This window comes from Pagrus major, chromosome 21, assembly GCF_040436345.1.
Source record: "Pagrus major chromosome 21, Pma_NU_1.0".
Classification (NCBI taxonomy): Eukaryota; Metazoa; Chordata; class Actinopteri; order Spariformes; family Sparidae; genus Pagrus; species Pagrus major.
The window spans coordinates 10,301,451-10,319,010 of NC_133235.1; the positions used below are offsets into that span (position 1 = coordinate 10,301,451).

At 39.6% G+C, this 17,560-nt stretch overlaps 1 protein-coding gene across 2 annotated transcripts; it reads right to left on the reverse strand.

The window, feature by feature from the left end:
- Positions 1 to 107: 107 nt before the first annotated feature.
- On the reverse strand, positions 108 to 8,387 carry ro60 (Ro60, Y RNA binding protein). 2 transcript variants are annotated; one of them, XM_073490829.1, is made up of 9 exons: positions 8,301 to 8,387; positions 6,725 to 7,322; positions 5,277 to 5,497; positions 4,795 to 4,941; positions 4,548 to 4,685; positions 4,346 to 4,462; positions 3,854 to 3,970; positions 3,074 to 3,220; positions 108 to 2,174 (listed from the first exon to the last, which is right to left on the reverse strand). In XM_073490829.1, the coding sequence occupies exons 2-9, from the start codon at positions 7,302 to 7,304 to the stop codon at positions 2,022 to 2,024; spliced, it is 1,620 nt and encodes a 539-aa protein (XP_073346930.1). In that variant the 5' UTR covers positions 7,305 to 7,322; positions 8,301 to 8,387; the 3' UTR covers positions 108 to 2,021. The 2 variants fall into 2 exon arrangements, with proteins under 2 accessions (XP_073346930.1, XP_073346931.1); XM_073490830.1 differs by lacking the exon at positions 8,301 to 8,387 and adding an exon at positions 8,030 to 8,098.
- Between the last annotated feature and the right edge of the window lie 9,173 nt (positions 8,388 to 17,560).

Below are 17,560 nucleotides of genomic sequence, written 5' to 3' on the forward strand. Positions count from 1 at the left end.
CTTGCTCAAGGACACTTCCACTGCATGGACACTTGAGGCACAGTCACTATCATATATTCACAAGAAAGTCAGTCATAATAGTGTAGAAAGCCAAAATCACAACAATATTTGAAGAGCAGCAAGGTGTTTATTAGGAGTCTTCATCGCAACTACAGTCAAGTATTTGCATGTTAAGCAAACTGGAAAAGACAATATGATCAGAAAAGAAGTTAGTCATGGTGGTAAAACACCTGTGAACTACCATACCTCATAACAGCTATCTCTCGTTCCAGACTTTCAACTACAAACGCATCAACGATCACTTTATACAAGTATTTCTTTGTAAGGAGTGAATTACATCAGAATGAATGATCAGTAACAATTTCATTGAATGCTGTAATTACAGCAACTGCTGTTGGCTTTAACAGCATTTCCATTTTGCCAAATTAATTGGTCCCTAATGCTAAAACTCTGTAAGCAGTGTGTTTATTCTGTGAAACATAAAGCATTGTAGTTTAAATCTCTCCTGTTACAGGTTTTATAAAAGTACATTCAATTAATTTTGTTCCAGGAAGGTGGCAACTATCAGTTAGTTTTTGCATACCGAACGTTCTAACATCAAAAACACAGAATCGTGTGCTAGCAGATTCAGTCTGGCTAGTTAACAGTTATTAACTGGTTATGATATTTCCTTCCTGGACATACTCAAATCCAAAATTGTAATGCATAGAATTCGGACTAAAAATATGAGAACAAGTCCATCCTCCAACTTACAGTAAACCGACTTAGAGTCCCAAACCTTGGCATTATTGGTCAATTCCAAATATTCCCCCAAAAATGTATCATCACATTTAAGAGCACCAAGGGTATTTTCTGGTTGACAAAACTCAACAACAGCAGAACAGACAGCGCAGTTTTAAAAACAAAACTGGCTTAGGGGAAAACAAGTGTTAATACAAAAACTAAAATTGTAAGTAAGCTAAAGATAAGAGTTTGAATGGAATTCTAGACATTAATATTACTATTAAAAAACATTTACTGATCAAAAAACTCAAAGAAAAGTCAACAGAATACATTGTAGTCTTTTAACTTTTAGTGCTTTGTCTCAATTCTTCTCTCTTAGAGTATACACTGTAATATTTTATAATAATGCTACATAAAACAGAGGGCCCGGCTTTCATATTTAAAAAGGTGCACTATGTAGTTTTGGAAATACATTTTAATCAGAAGAGAATGATCTTCATTGACTGATTTTTTACGCCGTAACAAACTAAATAAATAAACTCTCTTTGTTTTCATGACTGAATAAACAAACTGACCTTAAAAGGACAACACAATTTCATACTTTGTTTATATTTGGCAGACCCTGCCACCTTTCCAGCTTCAAGCTGTGTTCTGGGGACCTTATTTTCCTCTGACAGCAGCTTTATTCAGTTATGGTAAAAATAAATACTTCTGAGTTTGTATTATTACCTCATTTAAATTGTAATTATTAGAATTCTGAGTTTGAATTTCTTCTCCAAAACTACAAAGTGCCCCTTTAAAATGCCTCTACCATCACATCAAACCGGCTAAAAATCATATCATAGAAGCACACTAGAAACTATAGTAAATCCCCATAAAATAAACCTACAGTTAAACTAAGCCTCTAACACTCTGACTTTTATACTGTTCCTCTTATAATCTGCCATCATCTTGCTATAAATTAGCTGAATTTATTGTTAAATGGGTTAGTGTCTCACCAGGTACCATCGAAGCACTAAACAGCTCATCATACTATGCACTGTTTGCCCTCTTGACAGCATGATATGCAAAGACATATCGGGTCTCATCACTTCCTCTTCACATTTCAGAAAAAAATATATGCACATAACATCTTTAGAGTGTTGCCCAGCCAGCTGGACACTTTGTCAATTGAATTGTCGTCTTTTGGATTAGTGCTGTTTTAGGACACTCTACATGCTAAGTGAGCCACGTTGGTCCACATTGTGCCTTCCTTTTGTACTCTAACCACTTAATTCAGAGACAGTCCTAATACATGATCAGATCAGATCCTGGGCGAGGTTACGAATGACGCTCAAAGCTCCAAGGTCAAAGCCACAGATGCTCAGTAAACCCCTGTCCTCTGTGTCTGCGATGGCATGTCCGGTGGAAGTCAGCCCACACATTACCAACTTGGAATTGGCAACCATTTTCTGTTGGGAAAAAAAAATGTTATTTGGGTTAATTGTTTGAGCAAAAAGCATTTACCAGGGTTCCTACACCAATCCATAGTCAAATTCAAGCACTTTTAAAACATTTCCAGGGTGGATTTTCCACACACACACTCAAAATGATCATTTCACTTCACATTAAATCTGATGTTATTGTGCTATAAACCAAAATCATATTTTGTGATAGCATTCTACAGAAGAAGGACAAATTAAAGTTTCCTGCTTCAAAACGTGTCGCTTTTCAATTAATATAATTAGCATCCTGCTGTATATAACCTGGCTGATTAATTATGAAAGCAATGCAGTTTCAATTTAAAGTATTGTCAGGAACTTTATCCAAAAAAACCAAAAGAACTCAAGTGTTTTCAAGGATTTCAAGCACCTTCACAAACCGTGGTATGCCCACATTTATTTAAAATTCATGCTTAATATGTCTGTTCCTCAGGAAAAGCCAAACTGGGTCAAATCGTTACACTTTCCTTGACTTGATGAAGAAACATTTTTAAAGGGTCCTGCTGACTGTATTGTGAGTCTTTGCCAGTTACATTTGGTAGGACCTCGCACCGTGCATGTATCCAGTAACTGTCTTGTTATTGCAGACAACTGAAAATTGTGTCCTATCATGTCCATCAAACATAACAACAATAATATCACATTATTAGATGAAATCATGATGATGTGACATTTGTTAGGGTTAGGGTAATTGTGCAGCCCCAAACGTGAATGCCATACCATTCTGGAAATTGAGAGCACAGGTATCAGCTTTAATGTAAATGTGAAAAGGAACCTCAAATGGCGAAATTAATTCTACTGAGTGTTTGTATGTGAAACAGTCTTTATCACAGTGGGGCAGACAAGAATGAATGAATGAATGAATGTACTTGTCTGTGCTTCCTTAGAGACTCCACTGGGCTGGCAGTGAATGCCCACAATGGGTTGTTGGTCAGAATGATGAACATATCTACTGCTTTCCCATTCTCCATGGCCCATGTGATGGGAAGGGTGCAGTCTGTGCTCCCACCCGGGATCTGGAAACAGACAGTGTGGTTAAAAAAAAGAGCAGAAACTGAGTTCAAGAGCAAGATATGTTCAGTGAAGTGTACTGACAGAATTAAAAAAAAGAAAAATTCTTATTATGCATTCATGATTGTATGCTCAAGGACCTCGGCAACCAAAAACTTGGCAACCAGTAAAAATTAGTAGTCGCGAAACCCTGAGTCAGCATTGGTTTACTACATGTGTTGCTCAGCCAATCGAGATAAGATGAGATGAGAAATAGGCATTGCAACTTGAGATAGTGAGATACACACATGCACAATACTACTGAATTGTCCTTTATTTAACTCGACAGTTGTTGTTGTTGACTACATACAGGTGTAGGCTACTTTGGTATACTGTACATGGCACTGAATCTTAACACAAGTTTGACATTACAATGTTCAAGACCTTTGCTTAAGGGAATTTTCTCGAACTAGTCCTCTTTGAATTTTAATTGTATTAATACAACATACATACATGGCAGTAATGTTAAGTGTTGGCAGATTCTTTTGTTGGCATTTTCACTTTAAAATTGACATTTTACATCGACTGTGTTTTTGAATTGTTCCTGTCAGAGTTCTGCAATCTTCTGCTTTATTCTTTGCTGTTGTAACATGCCTTACCTTAACCAGTTCAACTGTTGCCTGTGCAAGAGTCATGTCGGCAGTGACAGAGCATGGAACCAAGGCTCCTTCAGAGTAGGCCAGCACATGTGTGTCCGCCTCTGTCCTTGCAAAAATCTGTGCCAGTCACAAAGGTAGAAAGCAAAGCATGACATCACTATTCATTAAAATTCATCTCACTCCTGTACACACATGTACAATGCTCCATAAATAAAACAAATACACATGCAACAAGAATTTAAACACTCAAAATCATCATTGTGATGACACGTCACTCAGCTAATGCCTGGAGGCTCTTTGGACTAAGATAATCGCAACGCGGAAGGAATTTTGCAGGAATCCACAGTATGTACAAACAGACCAATTCCTTGATCCAGACTTCCTCCAAAGATGGGGCGGCCCGAGCCCTGCTTACAGACGCAGCTGTTCCAACTGGAGCAACAATTACCCACACGCTGTCTGTGAAGCCATCCAGCTCTAGAATTATCTTACCATAGTTATAGCTGCAGCAGCGACAGCAGTGCTGACCGACGACCCTGGGACAATGCTGCTCAGTGATGTGCTCACGTCTACTGCCACTATGATGCGTTTACCCACAGGCTCCACATTCTGGGGACAAAATGAGAGGTTAAGTGTTAGCGAATGCTACTGGTTGCAGTCTTCTTTGATGGTATGTTAGAAGCTGTGAACCTACCATAAAACTCTTGTAAAAGGCAGAGTCCAATGCTTTGAGGATGCTGCTGTCTGGTTCCCATTTTGTTTTACCTTGATAGCCTTGGCCTCTTTTGTAGTTTTCAGAAAACAAGAGTATGCTGTAAGGGTGGATCTTTGCCTGGTGGTTTCAAGACAGACATTAAATACTTTAAAATACTGACTTAAGCTTATTTAAAAATTAAAAAAAAACATCCCCACAGAACTGTAGATTAATAAGCATCTCCTACCTTTTTTAGTGCCGCCTCATTCTGGATTCTGTCACATACTGCTTGTATGTCCGAACTCCCTGGTTCAAGAATTTTGTTTGATGTCATCTTACCCAAAAACCTCAGCAATGAGTGGAGAGGCATTTCCTTCAACAAAGCTCTCCATACCTATGAAAAAAAACAAAACACACACACATATCCTCAGATCATCAGATTCAGGACAAATGGGGCAAAGTACTATAGATGCACATCTTTCACAGTCCATCCAACGATGTGCCGCCACCCATATTCTAATGATACTAATATTTTTTTCTTCTATTGTCTGCTGGGAAATGAAAGTGTAGCTAGCTCCAACAAATAAAGACCTTAATCTGTGGGAAAATCTGCTAATTACCATTCACTGCTGATGTATCATTCATTTATATGACGACATGTCTGAAAATAGTCCTGCAGTTTAATCTCCATGACAATATGGATGACTTGAAAACACACAAAACACTCACCTGTTTGGACTTCAGGTGGTCTGTCAGCAGCTGTTCCCTCTCCAGTTTGTGTTCCTCTATTAAATTGATGACCTCTGTTTCATCACAACTGTGCTTGACCTTCTCCACAACTTCAAGATACGAAAGCACTTTGACGACCTCTTCTGAATTCTCTTTGTCCGCATATGCAACCTGGACTTTTTTCCATCCTTTTGTTACATATTTGCTGATCAAGGCAATTGCTGAAAACACAAAGATATGACCATTATAGTCGTAGTTAAGAGGTCTTTCTTTTCATCTAAGTCACAACTCAGGATTGAAATGTACATCTTAAGGCTGATCAATGGTTGCACGTATGCTCTACGCAGAGCCTACAGCATTGTAAGCATTAGTATATGTGTGCTGACATGTAACTCGGTAAACACACTGACCTCTTTGGCTCGCAGCTGTGTCTGTAGCCTAGGCAGAGTGGACAGGTTGAATGCCCTCATGGAGGGCTGCCCTTCCATAAACACTGAGTTGGACACAGGATTTGGTTTCAGCAAGGCAGCGTTTTGCCACCAGGCTTGCTTGTGGAGGGGCAGCTCACCCTTTGGACATCCAGCCCATCAACTCTCTCTGACCGAGAGACACTCCAGAAGCAATGCAACAGCCGGCCAGTCAGATGAGGTCGGTGTGTTTACTGGGGAAATTGCATGTTATGATGTCCTGTTTAGCACTGCCGCTAAGCACCAGAGGAAAAGCCAGAAATGCAAAGCTACCAAGCTGACCAATCAAAGTCGTTGCAGGCTGCGTCACTGCAAGGTGCAGTTATATTTTTATAACACGACAGGTTACAACTGTAGATGGTCAGCTCAGATATAAACAGATTGATCTTACAATTCAGTGCCAATGCCATAAATAAGAAGCTGGTAGAGTCATGCTTTTGTTATTTCCTTTTTTTCTTTTTAAAGACATTAATTTACCAACAATACAGGACAAAACGTGAGTGTATTTATTTGTTTAGTCTATAATGGAGATGGCTGCCAGCCTGAGTAGATCGCCAGTCAGCCTTCATTTTCCCTGGGAGATTTCAAGCCCCGTGGCTGACAGAACTGCATAGTGAGGTTCATAGGGAACCAACCTATGGCCATATATTCTAGAGCCATTACATTGCGCAATCAACATGTCAGATCTCTCAGATCTACATTGTTATTCAGCCTAACTTGTTTATTCCTGTTGATCCAGAATCCACAAACACTGCATAGCTACTGTAAATGATATAACAAGGGAAAAGGTTTCTGAAAATATGACAGTAATTTAGTAGTCATAACAAGGCATATTTCTACGAAAAAACTCTACAGATAATTAGTGATAAAACCATAACACAGATTTCTGTTAATACCTTGTTATTTACTGCAAGGCATGGATGATATTTTGCACCATCTCCTATAAACAGTTGCGTATAATGTTGGTTTGTGTACACTCACCTTCATTAGCTGGTTTTGTGTGAGAGAGTCTGAGCAGATCCTGGTGCGACCATCCCTCTCTCTGTTTACATTTGGTCACAGCCGCAGCCAGACTCATGGCATCTTGCTCATTGTACCAGTCAGACACCGCTTTCCTCAGGGCACGTCCCCAAATCCCACACTTCATCCCCTCTTTCAATTCCTTCTTGTTCTGGATGACAGAAAACAGGTGGGCAGGGTCCCGACATACTTCCTTCAGGGCTTTGAACGCCGCCTGCCTGGTCTTCAGCTCGGAGTGCTGGGAGCACAAAGCCAAGGTGAAAAAGGACGGGCCGAGTCTGACAGCTCGCCCATCCTGAGTGAACCTTTTTATCTCCTCCACCACCTCAGCACCTCGACCCTCCTGCAGCAGGGACAGCAGAGCTCCAGCGCTCTCCATGCTGACTTGACCCTCCTCTCTGGCGGTGTAGATATCTCCCTCTGAGCCATAGCAGAGGAAGCGACACAGCCTGGCCTTGTCGCTGACTTCCCAACCATCACCTGTTGAGTTCAGGGTGTGGTTGCTCGATGAAGATATGGTAGTACTTCCCGATGGCTCCATTGTAACACTGGAGAAGGCCTGAAACAGAAAGTGGTACAAGGGAATTTTTAGTAACATTAATATTCACAGCCATTGGTTGATATTTGAAATGTACCTTAACAACTTTGCCACACATCAGATCAAACTCACACCAATCAAAACAACAAGTGGATAAATGTACCAACCACAGCAGAGATTTAAAGCGATTATGGTGGAGTTAATTTCCCATTCAGGATATTCAGGATGCTGGTGTGGGATAGGACCGGGCAGCATGGGAGATGGCTCATTATGCAACTTGGCAAAGCCCTAACAAAATGCCATGCGTTTGAGCTCCACTGAAGTGCTGTCGAGACTAATATCCAAACAGAGAGCCTCCATAGACACAACATAACGTTGACTTCGCTGGCAACATTACTATTTAACTCAATGCATCAGTGCGCCGACAGAAATAACTTAAAGCCGATTACAGGACATGATGATACACCTGAGACAGATACGAGCCCCACTGAGCTACACACAGGGATAGTAGAAAACCCTAACTGCTAACTAGCTAGCTATGCTTTAGTGAGCTAACGTTACCAGTTCAGGTTTGCTACCGGTAACTTAGTTAAGCTAGCAAAGGAGGGCAGTCTGGACAAGGCGAAGTTAGTTAACGTTAGCCAACTGGCTTAGTCGAGTTTAACATATTGATGGTAAATATGAACCTGGTTAGTCATTTAACAAAAAATACCCAACCTACTACTTACGTGTCTCAGCTACAGCTCTATTAAAGTGTTCGCCCTCTGCTCTCATCTGAACACTAACTATAAAGTCGCAAATCTGAGCTTTTTTCCTCGCCGGACACCGGACAGCTAAGTTAACTAGGCGGCTTGATGCAGCTCGCCTGGGATGGGCAGCTGGCTACATCCCTAGCTCCGCTAACCTGGACTAAACTGAATTGGCTTACCTGCAAACATACAGTGTTTGCGAGTCATTTCGGTCAATAATGTCATGACATATAAGGCTACATGAACTTACCACAATATATGTGCACAGTGGTCAAGTTTTTGATGTCAGCTAGCTAGATGGAAAGAGGCCTCCCCTCTGACCGTCAGTGAGATAACGAGGGGCGGGGCCGCAATGGGTGCTGGGATATGGAGTGCCCATGGAGCCAGAACAGTGACAGTGAACTGTGGCACTGAAAACGAAAGCTGAACGAACAGAGGAGACATCCACACTGAAACATTTGTATTTAAAAAAGTTGTATTGGCACTGAAACAAATTACACTGAAAAATAAAACACAGACATTAAAAATCATTTCATTTTATTTTGATATTTTGGGGGACTTTGACGTGTTTTTCCAATTACAATCTTTTGATTGTTTTCCCCCTTCATGTCTGTTTTTTCAGTGACAGGGTTTTAAGGGTGTCAGTATTTTTCAGTGTCACTGTTTTTCAGTTTCAACCTTCTGACACTGTTCTGGCCAGAGGATGGGTCTGATCACCTGAGGAGCCAGGACAGTGTGATTTGCATATCTGCATGCTTATAAAAGTAACTCCTCTGACTGCGGCAGAAAGAAACAGACTTAATATACACACACTGATGATGACTTGGCAGCGTTTGTTGTCTGAATCTGAATCTGAACACCAGTGGCTTTCATGAGTTCACCTGAAACTGCCTAGCACCCAAAATGTACACCCTGACCCTAGACTCAAAGAAACTCTGCGCTCATTTGTTAGAGCGGACAGGCGGGCTGCCCTGGCACAGAGACACTGCAACTTCGACAGCCACAGTGGAGGTGTATCTACTGGGGAAACTATGGCTCACAGTCCGCTGCATCAGCTCCACTGATGGCCACAGGTTATCTTAATTTGGCTTTACACCTGGGATACAAAGTCATAAAACATTGTTTTTACATCTGACAGCTTAATTCGATCATAAGGCTGATTTCTGTGCACAGTAAAAACATCATTACACTATTAAAGGTAATACTCTCACAGTATAAAAATACCAAAGTGAAACAAGCTGGCTAAAAGTCCTTCATTCAAAAGTGCTTTGTCTATATGTGGCGGACCCTGCCACCTTCCTAGCTTCAAACAGTGTTCTGGGGACCTTATTTTCCTCTGAGAGCAGCTTGTTTACTCAGTTTTGGAAAAAATCTATATTTCTCAGTTTGTATTATTTCCTCATTAATATTGTAAATATTAAAAATCTGAGTTTAACTTTCTTCTCCAAAACAATATGGTGCCCCTTTTAGAAGCTGGAGCTGATTTCAGCCATGGGATTCCAAACAGACTGCGACCCAGGAGGACCCCCTCTTTAAAATGACGAACTGACTTGTTTATTTGAGGGAGCTGGAGAGGCTAAATGATCTACAACAGACTCCGTATTCAACATTCCTGCTGGTTATTGTTTGTGTTTTTCTGGTGGGTGCGATAACAAGCAGAGAGCGATCAGGGTTTTCAAAAATAATCACCAAGCCTTCACAAATAAAATGATACAGGTTATAATAAATATCATTATTATTGTCACAAAAGGTATTTTTCTCATTATTGCACACAACTCTTTATCACCTATTGCGACCGATCCAGTAGCTCAAAATGTAATTGTGGTTGTAGGTCTTCTCAGTCACCACTAGGTGCCAGTAGCATATCAACTGTACACAGGATGCATTTTTATAACACACATGGTGACATAAATAGTTTTGCTGTTTGGTTAACGAGTTCTTGCAACAGTTCAAACTATTTGTATGAATTTACCACAAATCATACTTCATATGATAAATACATGTCACAATCATTTACATTTTTATAAATATTGTTCAAGTTCAACAATCCTGCAGTCATTTACATTTCATTTGATAGACTGGCTGTCTGAGCCAAAAGTTCAAGTTTTACTTTCGTTGATATCCAGTGTTCACTGTGCGCCAGATGGCACCTCCTACAGTATGTTATGTCCATTAAACTGGGACAACTTTAAGTCTTGTCAGACATTATGTTGTTGACATTTTGAAGAAAGGGGAAGTGCCTCCACCGTGTCTGTCAACATCAGCGTCTCAGTCTGTGCAACACTTTGCAGCATCCACATGCACAATGTCAGTCCTCGTGCAAAGACAGAGCTCACTCTGCAGAATGATTGGTTTTGAATCATGCTGTATTAGATCTCCAGTGCTCTTTATCTTCAAGGCCTTTCTGTGCTTCCCAGGGCCTCTCGGCTTAGAAGTTGCATCAAAAAGGACTTTGTATTGCTCTGACTGAATGAAGCGTGGGAAGGAGCCGTTCTCCATCAGGCTGTAGATTTTCCTCTGTGCAACAACAAAACATGATGGACTCGGTTGCTGGAGACTCTGGCTGATGATCTCTCTTGTGTAGAAATCTATGTTAACCTGCAGAGACATGTTAAGCAATACACAGGTAAAATAACTGAACACCACTGTTCCAGTTTAGACATTTATTGTAGACACAGTATGTGCCGCCACATGCATCATTGCCACAATCAGAACATTACTATTTAAAACGCTGGCTGCTGTTTTAAAGGTGCAATATGCAGTTTTGGAGAATGCATTGTAATCGGAAGAGAAAGATCTTCACTGACTATGCCTAAAACCAAATAAACAAACTCTCTTTGTTTTTATGACTGAATAAACAAACTGACCTTAAAGGACAACACAATTTCACACTGTTGTACTTTGTTTATATGTGGCAGACCCTGCCACCTTTCTAGCTTCAAACAGTGTTCTGGGGACCTTATTTTCCTCTGAGAACAGCTTGTTTATTCAGTTATGGAAAAAATAAATATTTCTGAGTTTGTCTTATTACCTTATTATTATTGTACATATTAAAAAAAGAGTTTGAATTCCTTCTCCAAAACTACATAGTGCCCCTTAAATGATTCAAGTCAGTAACTAATTGAAACCTTTTTCTCCAAAAAACAAACAAAAAACAAATGCACTCATTGTCACTTCTGCAATAAACACATACAGAATACTGATGTGCAAACTATGATTTCCTCATGCTAACCTTATATTTGGGTTTGAGCACATTTTGCTGCACAACAGAGTTTCTTTTTACCTGTTTAGGAGAGTCAGCCTCGATGAACTCCTCATAAATACTTGCTGCTTTCCGTGTCAGCTCCTCTTGACGGTCAAAGGATTTGAAGTGTTCACAGGCAAGCCAGAAGTCCAGATTTTCCTCGCAGAACTCTGATTTCAGAAATTCTCGAAATGCTAATCGTCCACCTTTCACACAAGCAAACATAACTTCATTATAAAGACAACAGGCACCAACCATGATATTAGTTTTGCATTGCTTGAAGCAGGAGGGAAATTACGTTTCTGGGAAAGGAGTGCCTCCAGAGATTCTCCCAGTAGGCTTGCTTCATTTGTTTCCTGTCTGCGGACGAAGGAAAAGGAAGATTTGTTAATGTTTTAAATAAAACATTAGACAGCACAATATTAATACGCAGCATGATTAAATAAAAAGAACACCTGCTGATTTTCTTCCATGGTAATGGACTCTGGATAAACTTATGTATTCGGGACTTCCATGCGTTATGTCTACAAGAGAAGTTAACAGTAGATATATTAAGAAAGTCTGACCGTCCCAGTTGTGTTAAACATTGCATTGTGAACGAGACATACTGTACTTACATTCTCTTTGTGTCCTGGAGGCCCAAAGATGTATTCGAGAGCCCATTCATTGTTGATCTTGAGTTACACTACCTCCTTTGTGAATTATATATAATTCCACAATATCTCTCTGTAAGCACGACGCTCTGAAGCCCCTGAAAATTCTATCATAGATTTCCCGCCAGGTTTCCAACCTCGCGGCCTCACCACTGGATCCTGACTGCCTCCTTTTACCAATGAGGGTCAAAGCCGGAGTGGAATCCGTCTGTGATGTCAAGACACCACGTTTCTCCCTGAGCTTGAGGGTCTCAGCACTTTTGTTCCCTCCCTTGTGTCTTGCTATCTTTAACCTCTGTTGACATACAGACTGATTGTTACATAATGAGAAGAAGCCACATGAATGCTCAAAGTGCGTCAAACCTTGTGCTCTTCCTTAATTTATCACAACACCCATCACATTCTCCTCAGTTAAGTGCATTACGTTAGCTTTTGAACGTCATCCAGCCTCTTCGTTATTCAACTCACCATTCAAGTCTGTGCTATTCTTAGTCACAGGTCAACAAGTCACAAGTTTCTTTTGGCAGTTTGGCTTTTTGGTTGCTGTTCCGTCTGTGTGTCTTCACTCCACTACACTCCTCCACTACCACTGTTAGTTCTTTGTTGTTTTTTTTCTGAAAATGCTGTTTATTTCATGATGACACAAGAAATTAACAGTATTTTAGAAAAAACAAAAATGCCACATGCCTATGTATAAAATCATATTTAACCAGTAAGTGTGTTTAAAGGCACACTATGTAGAAATTTGAATCAGAAGAGAAAGATCTTTAGTGACTGATCTTTACTCTTTGTTTTCATGACTGAATAAACTGAATAAACAAACTGACCTTAAAGGACAACACAGTGTCATACTGTTGTACTTTGTTTATATGTGGCGGACCCTGCCACCTTTCTAGATTCAAACAGTGTTCTGGGACCTTATTTTCCTCTGAGAACAGTTTGTTTATTCAGTTATGGAAAAAATAAATATTTCTGAGTGTGTAACTACTTCATTAATAATGTACAATTTTAAAACTCTGAGCTTGAATCTCTTCTCCAAAACTACATAGTGCCCCTTTAAAATATACAAATTTGTGTATTTGAAACTGTCATTTTGAAGGTGATATTATTGTCACTTGGACGTTGGAAGCTGATATGGTGAAAGCTGTTTTCTAGAAGGGACAATTCAATATCAGCTGAAGTAACTCTAGTATAATTGGTATTTGGTAAGGTTCAAAGGCCCAATCTGTAAAGTTTGACCATTTAAAGACAGGTACAGTGTGTTTAAACATACAGTATAATTGCAAGTAAAATATTGCTTACATTTGTTTGCATAAAGTAAAACAAACAGAGATTTGAGCTGTTGATAGCATTAACAGAGGTCTGAATAGGCTTAATTATGGATATTATATTTCAGTGCACACTCTCTTTGGGGCAAGAGCAATTACTCTCAAATAAATCACTTCGGTTACTTTCTCCCCGCTCAGATAAGTGCCTCTTTAGAATTTAAAGAGTAGCAGCACTTTAGCAGATAAGCAAACATTGGCCGAGACCATCAGCACCACAAGGTCACAAAATGAAGACGGACACTCGTACAACTAGAAATTCAGTTAATTTAGAGTTCAGATGGAATAAGACCAGAAAAACAGACATTATAAACTGAGAATATTCTGCATATTGAGATCTTATAATTAAGATTTCCCAGTTATAAATAGCCTAGTTTAGGGAGAAAAGATATGATGGGTGCAAATATGCAGATTAGAAGGAGCTAAATCAACCTGTTTCTCTTCTTTCCTCCTTATTCAAAGGTGCTCTGTGGAACTTCTGTGTTGTGCTGGAAGCTGGTCGTTTACTTTAGCGGACTCCATTTCTAAACTACTGTTAGCTACTGTGGCTATCTGCTATCTGCTACAATCTGCTCACATATGGCTTATAAATGGCTTCTTGTTAGATTGAGCTTCTTAAATGTATTTATCTGATGTGTTAAGTACTACATGTGTTGAAGGATGCAAAGGTGGAGGAGATGGGTATGGAGAAGGAGGACACACAAATCTTTTTTTGATTCCTTTGGCAATGCTAAAAGTCTACAGCCAGCAACTAATTTTGGCGCAGTGCTGTTTTGAGGTAACATCAGATGTGGTCAGTGGTGGACTCAAAAAAATAAAATAAAAAGGACACCGCATGTATGCGTCAGGGCATGTGATATATTGTTTGAAAGGTAAGGGGACCAACACTGTCATTAGCTACATTGTCTCAGAACAATAAATGTCTATACAAAATTGAATGGTAGCAACCAACCAAAGACAAGATTTCCATCCGTACAGCCACACGACTAACAGGGCTGAAAATGTTTTGGTCACAAGTGAAGAAAACTGAAAAACTGCAATTTGAACTGTTAGGTAACGATAGTCACAGCTCAGTGTTAGAATCTGAAAGGAATTATTGTATTGTCCTTTTTCTGCTCTTTATCAGAACATATTAAGGCTCATCTGTCTTTTTTCTGGGACATCTTTAGTATGATCAAAATGTACTTGCGGTACGACTGTTCTTTTAATAGACTCTGAGAGTTAAAAATAAAACACAATCAGCATATGAACGTGGGCTTTGCAATGACTGGTATGTGAGCTGTTGAACACAACACCATTGTGAGTGAGATGTTATCACACAAACCAAACAAAACCGGTCTGGACGAGACTGAACTTGAACTTACCACTGAAACTTGAACTTGAAGAATTTGCGTGTGACTTATAGGAAAAGGTTTCACTCTGTGGAAAAGGAAGTAGCAGTGAGAGTGGCTTCACAGCCATCCAAAAGTCAGCTGTAAAGTTTTTATAACCTGAAGCTTGAATGCTAGAAAAAGTGCAAGTTGACACAATTAACCCCATGCTCTTTGAGTATGCCTTTATCTTAAGCAGTATAACTGATCCTGCAGCATTAACAATAAAACCATGCACACAGTAGACCCTCCTTTAGCTGTAATAGTCGTTAGTAACTTTAATCCTTTAGATTAACAGCAGTGGCCATTAGAACAAATTCAGCCCGGTTGCCATATTGAAATTTCTTTAGGTTTGAGATTTCTGCAATCCACAGACAAGTTCATAAATTACGTGTACCATAACAACATTTTTACAATATGTGTCAAGTTCAAATATCAATGTATATGAGCTGACTTTCATGACAGGAGGCAGAGGCGATGGTGGTGGCATGCCAGGGCACAAAACATTTTGTGAAGCAGAAATGTGATTTTTGAGTCCTATGGAAGCCCAATCAAAACATTGCGTTGTGTTGCGTTAGGTTACGTTAGGTTATGCTATGCTATGCTATGCTACATTACGGTCAAGGTTTGGTTAGGTATAGGCACAAAACATACTTGGTTATGCAAATAAATAAATAAATATGCATTGTATGTAATTTCTGCTGCCAGGGGGCTCTCAAACAAAACAACACAAAAGTGTGGGATCATGGGAGCTGTGGTCTTTTGTCAAACAACCACCATTACTGATGAAAATCCATAAACATTGTTTGAAAGCATAGACACTATATATTATATCTTGAAGAGATGCCAGCTCATCTCATAATTACGATTTGTGCAAAATCAGCAAATCAAGAATGAGACCATTACAGAATGTTATGCATGCAGTTCATCCCCATTCAGTTACATTACTGCAGTGCACTCCTCTCCTCTTTTCTGCCTCACACAACAGAACCCTTCATAAACTTCACCTTACTCTAAAACGTGAATTAATCTATTCAGCATGAATTAAAAGCATTGCTATTATATGAGTTGATACGACTTTGTAGGTCACATGATTCATTATTAAGGTCACTGCTGAGGAAGTAGTGTAAACACAAGCAGGGAAGCAAAACAGAATATCTAGGTCTGCTTTTGCATGAGCGTCACACCATTACCTACATAAAAAGCCAGTGTGATCACACTAATTCAGGTCACAGAGAACAAGAATATGCAACGCACCTGTTACTTTCTGATGTATGACTAAAACTCATCAGAGTGGGTCATCGTCATCTTTGATCATTGTCATCATCATTTCAAGCTTTTAGCGTCTAGGTGACTCGCACAAATTATTCAGTCAAATCTTGCAGCATATAAAACTGTGTTAAGAAGTTATACAACCCCTATTATACTGTGGATCTAAATATAGAGCCTAGATTTACATGGCTGTAGTCATTCGGGTATACTTTAGATCAGTTTTTACAGCTCTGGCAACCAAAACCAAGGTTGAAAAAAGTTGTATAACTTTCCGTCTGCATTTCACATCAGGCCAGTGTAGTGGCTAAGTGGTTAAAAGGTGGTTGCATCATTGGGTTTAACATGTTTAAATGATTGCTTACATGTCAACGGGGTTTTCCCCTGTGTGCTCTAGCTTCCACTCACAGTCTGAATACCTGCAGGTCGGGTGGGCTAGAATAGATTTGATAGATTTAAGCCCTAACCCTAACCCTGATACTAAATTTTGCCATGTGGGTAGAGGCAGTGAGAAAAATACCTGTTACTAACCTTGTATTCACAGATGAGGTTTGACATTTGAATGCTGGCATGTGGTATATAGTCAGTCCTGCTTTCAGCTTAAACTGCAAATTAAAATATGGACAGTGCACTCTTGGTTTTTGGCCATGTTTGCAGCATGACTCGACGGATGGCAATGACGGTTGGTCCACCACTTCGGTCCAGACCCAATTTCCAACTAACTTTAGTGATCATCTTTAGTGATTTACTGCACATTGACAATTTTGGCTTTTACAGTTTTTCTTGATTGCTTTGATTCAGCAGTCAACTCAAACTCCACATTTTCAAAACAGTTAACACACAGGCCAAAACAGTGGCACTCATGGTCAAAATGACAAATTTTGTTTGCAAAAGGCTCTAACCGCGCCAAAACATTTAAAATATGCAACAAAAGCAAATTTTGCCTTCAAACAACACAACTTGCAAACAAGTGTATGAGCTCTTCCAATCAACCATTACACAGTGGACAACAAAATACAAAAGACAGCACTCAGTGCGAATCAGTGCACCATTGCTTGTCATTGTAGCCTATTACTGTCATAGCTTTCATGCCAGTGCCATTTGTTGTCAAATTTGCCTTCTTGCAAAGAATTGGATCCAGAATCAGAAATGCTTTGATGCAAATTTTATTGATTCCATTGATTCTTTTTTTCAAACTGTGGCTGAAAACTGAAATACTGTAAATATTACACAAAATACATGTGAACCAAAATAAAATCTATTAGAGTATAAGAAATTAAGAAAATAAAAATAAAATCTATTACAGTAAAGTATAAGAAATAGCCACTATTGATACTCACTCTCATCTGCCTTAGACCTCTTCCATCCATGTTGGCAAAGAACAACACAGACTCTGCACCTTTTAAGGCCTGCAGACTGATTGCTAATTGAAGATTTGTGGGAAGGAGTGTCAAACAGGTGCTTCAGTGATTTCATACTTATGTAGGTAGTTTCTAATAGTTAGGAACAGATGGTTTCTGTTTGGTTACCATAGCTAAAACAATGGAGTTTGGACTGCTTGAATGACATCTGTGTTAACTGTTCTGCAAAAGGGTGGGGAAAATGTGTCAATCCAATGAGAAAGGGTTAACACATTTGCAAGAGGTGTC

Excerpts from the sequence above, each read along its gene's own strand:
- ro60 (XM_073490829.1), bottom strand. The coding sequence starts at position 7,304 with ATGGAGCCATCGGGAAGTACTACCATATCTTCATCGAGCAACCACACC. Across the intron at positions 4,463-4,547 it reads CCTTTTACAAGAGTTTTATG|AATGTGGAGCCTGTGGGTAA; the intron begins GTAGGTTCACAG and ends TTTTGTCCCCAG. Across the intron at positions 3,221-3,853 it reads CAACAGTTGAACTGGTTAAG|ATCCCGGGTGGGAGCACAGA; the intron begins GTAAGGCATGTT and ends GTCTGTTTCCAG.